Raw genomic sequence first — 5321 nt, 5'->3', positions numbered from 1 at the left:
GTGGTGGCAGCAGGTTTCAGGGATGTATATGCAGGTGGAGACACGCACCAGCTCCCGCCTCCATCTGAAGAGGGCTCCAGGCATCAGATCCTGGTCCCTGCTGGTTGGTAAGGATGTTCATATTTCTCAAGTTAAAAATCCAACTTTAAAAAAGGATGAAGATTAAAGTTTTATTTGGTTCTACTACCCCAGGAAATAGCAACTATTATGTCTTTCCAGCTTTTATCCTTTTCGAGTGCTTGTACACATGGTCAGTCTTGTGTTTTTTCACCATTTAACATCCTTTGGTTAATAGTCTCCATGCTCCTGTGAGGTCCCTGTATTTCCTTTTTTGCTTGCTTTCATACACCCAGTCTCCTGTATATGATTTAAGTCAGGGCCTGTGTGATGGAGACAGTAAGCAGTAAGGGTGGGGAGGCCCCTGGTCCTCTATCCCTGTCAATCCCCATTGCCCTGCACTCCCTGGGCAGCTGCACATGTCGGGAACTGAGGTGCGAGGGGAGGTGCTGCTACACCTTCGGCAGCCTGGCTCTGGGCCTTCTTTCCCGGGACTCTTCCTGTTCTGTCTCATGCGGGGTCGGGACTCTTCACCTGCAGTCTTGTCTTCATTCCACACAATGTGGTGTCAGTGGGTGAAACCCACATCAGGTTCCTCTTTCTGGTTCCTCTGTCAGCGCTGGAACCTCAACAAAGACATGTGACCAGTGAATACTGTGACTGATGCAGAACATTTTGGTAAACAGACTTCCTGGTTGCTTCCACAACTTCTGAGCCTGGCGGTTTTCTTACCCCCTGCTCCCTGCTCTTAGCCATCCCTGGCAACAGGAAGGGGCTGCTTACTTGGGTCTGCGGGTCCTGGGAGGAGGTGGTCTCTGGGCTAGTGGTGGCCCAATGGGAAGGTACCTGTTTTCTCCCCACAGGAATCTTGTCTATCGGCCTGGCTGCTGCCTACTACAGTGGAGGTGAGGAACGTCATCTGCCCCGCCGCACCCCTAGGAGCTTCCTTAGCTGATTGGAAAATGGAGAAAAAAAGGAAACCCTGTCATTTGTAATCTGACAGGCATGATTTTGGGGATTGCCCCTGCCTCTAAATGGGGCTTCCCTGGTGGCTCAGATGGTAAAGAATCTGCCTGCAGTGTGGGAGACCTGGTTTCTATCCCTGGGTTGGGAAGAGCCCCTGGAGAAGGGAATGGCTACCCACTTTTGCCTAGAAAATCACTTTTGCCTAGGAAATCCCATGGACAGAGGAGCCTGGCAGGCTACAGTCCATGGGGTCATAAGGAGTTGGACAAAACTGAGCAACTAACACTTTCACTTTCTGCCTCTAAATGGTTTGCAGGCGTGGTCTCACCTTCGTGTGCTGGTGTGTCCCCCACAGCTTACATTCATTTACATCAGCATTTTCATGTCAAAATGTTCAGAAAGGCATTCTCATGTCTGCCTCAGGTCTTGTGGCAGGTATAGTCTATGCTTTCAGCAGCTCCCTGGAAGTAGTCCCCCATCTCTGCTCTCACACCTGGTGCCATGATAGTAACCTCGAGGAGTCACCCAGGTGGAGAGCTGAGGGCAGAGCTGGTGGACCACGTCCTGTCCTGTGTGACAGGGCCCACAGTGCCAGGTGGCCTTGGCAGGGGTGGGGTGTCCTTGGAGGCATGGGCAGTCAGCTGGGCCCCCAGGGGCCACTCCTCCCGAGTGTCTGGGAAGCAGCTGTTCTGAGAGGAGGCACCCTGTGCAGGCATGTTGACTTTTGCCCCCCTGCTACCTGCCCATGGCTGTCTCCTGTGTTTGCTCCCCAGATAGTCTGGGCTGGAAGCTCTTCTACGTCACGGGCTGTCTGTTTGTGGCCGTGCAGAACCTGGAGGACTGGGAGGTGAGGCTGATGCAGGAAGGGTGCCCAGGCTTTGGGGCTCCTGGGTTTCCCTGCAGGGCTCGTCAAAGGAAGAAAGATTCCAGGGGCCTAATTCCCTCAACCCCATCCTGAAATGTGAGCCCAGTGGTCTCTGGCCAGCTTGACTTGGCCCCTGGACATTGCCTATTTGTGACCATTTGTGGGCCACACAATCTTCTGAAGCTGCTCTCCTAGAAGTTCTCCTAGAAGGGCGAGCCCACCTCCCTCCTGTCCTTCCTCACGTGCCTTTGGGTTGCCTGGCTCCAGTATTGCTCTCTGCCCTGTTCCCTCATTTGATGACCTTATCCTCAGTGCTCACCTCTCTCAACTGTGGAGAGAAGTACCTGCTCCTCTTCACACCTGAGATCCTGGAGGGGTCTGGCTGCAGGGGCCAGGGGTTCTGACTGGGATGGGAAGGGAGAGGGCTGCCTCCTTGTGTCTGCTCTGGGGAGGGTGGGGACACAGTTGGTGAGTTCGCGTGTATTGGACTGGCGCACGGGCCAGCAACCAGGTGACTGCCTTGTGGCTGGCGTTCTAGGAAGCCATCTTCAACAAGAGCACCGGGAAGGTAGTGCTGAAGACATTCAGCTTGTATAGGAAGCTGCTGACTCTCTGCAGAGCAGGCCATGACCAAGGTAAGGCATGGGGCATGAACAGGACATGGGTTACTCTGGGGTGGACGGAAGGCAGTGAGCGTCTGCGTGACCTGGAAAGGGGAAGCTGGCTGCTCGGTGACCAGAGCTTTGTCCTGCCTCATGGATGCTGTGTGTCCCCAGATGTGCCCTGGCCCAAAGAAAATTGCCTGGTAGCCCCCAGCTCAGTGACTGGCCACTAGAGACCAGGAAGGCATTTTCCAGCAGTTGAGGAAAATGAAGCAGAAAGCTGGGCAGTCCCATGCTTAGCCAGCCCCTGATGTGTTAGACAGGTGGGCTTTTCAAGGCAATAGGCCTGCTGGATGTTCCCTCTCACTCAGACTGGATGTTAACCGGCAGTCACAGGACCCTGTGCTGTGGTCACTTCCTATGACATCTAAAGCTGGGTCCCGGCATCCTCTGGGCCTCCGACCTAGAGTGACACGCAATCCTTCATGACAAGCAGGCTCTCACCCTCTGCACTGTGCCCCCAAAGCCACTGTGTCAGCATCCAGGCGAGAGGGGCAGGGTGGGAGGGGACATGGCCGCTGACCTGGCCCCGCCCACAGTGGTGGTCCTGCTCAGTGACATCCGGGATGTGAATGTGGAGGAGGAGAAGGTCCGGTACTTCGGGAAGGGCTATGTGGTGGTGCTTCGGTTCGCCACAGGCTTCTCCCACCCTCTCACCCAGAGTGCTGTCATGGGCCACCGCAGGTAAGCCAAGGATGGGAGACGATGGGTCAGGGCTGCCCACTATGCCCTTGCCCCCAGGCAAGTGGCCCTCATAAGGGACTGTGGCAGGGCAGAGGCTTCAGGAACATGGAAGAGGTGGGGCTTGGGGGGACAGGCATGGTACCACCTGCTAGGTGGTATCAGGGGTCCCTGCAGGGACGGAGAGGGGAGGGGCACATCAGGGGTCCCCAGTGGCAAAGAGGCCTGGGCTAAGGTCAGGTGAGGGTGGGGACCGGGTAAGGTGTGGGGTCCTGGAGGGCAGTTCCTATGAGGAGGCTGGCGTGGTCTTCTGGCTCCTGCTGGAGGCCAGGACCTCTGCCATGGTGACCTGTCCTCCCTCCTGGTGCCGGCCTGGACCAGCGATGTGGAAGTCATTGCCAAGCTTATCACTACTTTCCTGGAGCTGCACCGCCTGGAGAGTCCTGTGGAGCTGTCTCAGAGCAGCGACAGTGAGGCTGACAGCCCCGGAGACCAGAGCTGACCTCCATGGCACCCCTCAGCAGAGTTCTGATGGGGCCCCGGCAGGACTGATGGGCCGTCTGGGAGTCTTCCTTCTCGGCTCTCGGCTGCGTCCCTGGCAGCCCCAGGGCAGGACACTCAGCCATTCCTGCTGCTTGCTTCTGTCCTCCAAGTGAAACCACAGTGGGACCTTGTCTGCAGACTGACGTGCCTCTTCCTGGAATCAGCCCACTGGGGCAGTAGCCTGGTGTGGACAGGCCAGACCTGCTAGCCATGTGGGGCTCAAGGCCTCTGAAATGGGAAGGACACCCAGGGTCCCAGGGCACGAAGCATAGGACTGAGCTCTCTGGGTCAAGGTCTTTGCCAGGACTCAGTCCTGCAGGTTACAACAAGCTTTCAGCAGGCAGATGTGGGGCCTGGCTGGGTCAGCCTCTGAGGATGCTGTCTCCGCCTGTTCTGTGGATCCCAGCTCCTTCCCTGCTCCCCATGTTCATTCCTTCCACTAGCCAGACATTCTCAGTGGTCAGAAGTGAGGTGCTCACCCGTGAGCTCCTGGTGCTCAGGGTGCATGCCAAGGGGCCCATTTGATTGGTGTGCTGTTGCCATAGTGAGGCCTCTAGAACCCCAAATGGCTCATCTCAAGTCCAGATGAGGCAGGAGACAGATGCTGGCCTCCTGTTTGCATTTCATGGGGCAGGAAGAAGTGGGCTTCAGGATGTATACATATAACTAGCCTCCTATTTGCGCTCCAGAATGGAAGTAACAACAGGGTAAATAGCCAGTGTTTGTCTCTTTTAAACACCTTAAGGTAATAATCATGCAAGGACAAAGGGGCAAAACCCTGTTTTGAGTAAAGGATTAAGGGATGTCCACTCCTCCCTCTTTCGGGACAAAGGAGACACTGCACATACACAGAAAGGTCAAAAGTCAGGGGGTTAAAATTTGGGATAATGCTAGGCCGTAATGAGTCTTGCTCCTCCCAGAAGCCTTCAGTTGGAGATTCATCTTGGCTGAGAGGTGCATGCACACCCAAGGGAGCATCTCAGGGTAGGTCAGGTGTGGAAAAGAAACCAGATAACTGGCTGAAGGTAAAGACCTGGAAGAACTGACCTATATAAATGACTTAACCACCCCTTTCCAGTGCTCCTCCTAAGAGGGATGCCCACACCTGTTCTCTCTGGGTGTGCATCTCTGCCTTGCTTCTCTCTTAACAAACCAGTTCTCTGTGTGCTCTTCCGCTCATTGTTATGCTAAGTCTCAATAAACTTTGTACCTGCATTAACAGTTTTTGCCTCCTTGATAAATGCATTTTTCACCAGAGGCAAAGATCCATGGAAAACCAACTTCTAGCCCTTGCCGGTCTGATGGCCAGGATTGCTGGCTCTCATCCAGGATATCCAGGTTCAGTTCTGGGCAGGGAATTAAGATCTCACTTCATACCACCTCGCACTGCTGCCTTGCCCAGATCACAATCAGGATTGCAGCTGGGCTCTCATAGGGAGGATAACCTCCTGCCCCTGCTCCCAGTGTAGGCAGAGGTTTTCTCTTCTAGCTTCTAGCAGCATTTAAAAACTTGCACCCATCCCTTGGAACCCGTATTCCCAGCTTCT

General features: G+C 54.9%; 1 protein-coding gene across 4 annotated transcripts in view; it reads left to right on the top strand.

The window, feature by feature from the left end:
- The window catches only part of LOC105000463 (chromosome unknown open reading frame, human C17orf62), a 6240-nt gene extending 1245 nt beyond the window's left edge, over positions 1 to 4995 (top strand). For 2 of the 4 annotated variants that reach the window (XM_010856384.1, XM_010856387.1), the window contains exons 3-8: positions 1 to 107; positions 921 to 962; positions 1797 to 1870; positions 2427 to 2523; positions 3090 to 3234; positions 3613 to 4995. In XM_010856384.1, coding sequence (XP_010854686.1) covers positions 23 to 107; positions 921 to 962; positions 1797 to 1870; positions 2427 to 2523; positions 3090 to 3234; positions 3613 to 3733 — 564 coding nt within the window. In that variant the 5' untranslated portion in view covers positions 1 to 22 and the 3' untranslated portion in view covers positions 3734 to 4995. The remainder of the gene's footprint in view (positions 108 to 920; positions 963 to 1796; positions 1871 to 2426; positions 2524 to 3089; positions 3235 to 3612) is intronic. The other 2 variants (XM_010856385.1, XM_010856388.1) reach the window with 2 other exon arrangements.
- Positions 4996 to 5321: the final 326 nt, after the last annotated feature.

Source organism: Bison bison, unplaced genomic scaffold, assembly GCF_000754665.1.
Source record: "Bison bison bison isolate TAMUID 2011002044 unplaced genomic scaffold, Bison_UMD1.0 scf7180017864371, whole genome shotgun sequence".
Taxonomy (NCBI): domain Eukaryota; kingdom Metazoa; phylum Chordata; class Mammalia; order Artiodactyla; family Bovidae; genus Bison; species Bison bison.
This window is presented reverse-complemented; position numbering and strand designations above follow the sequence as displayed.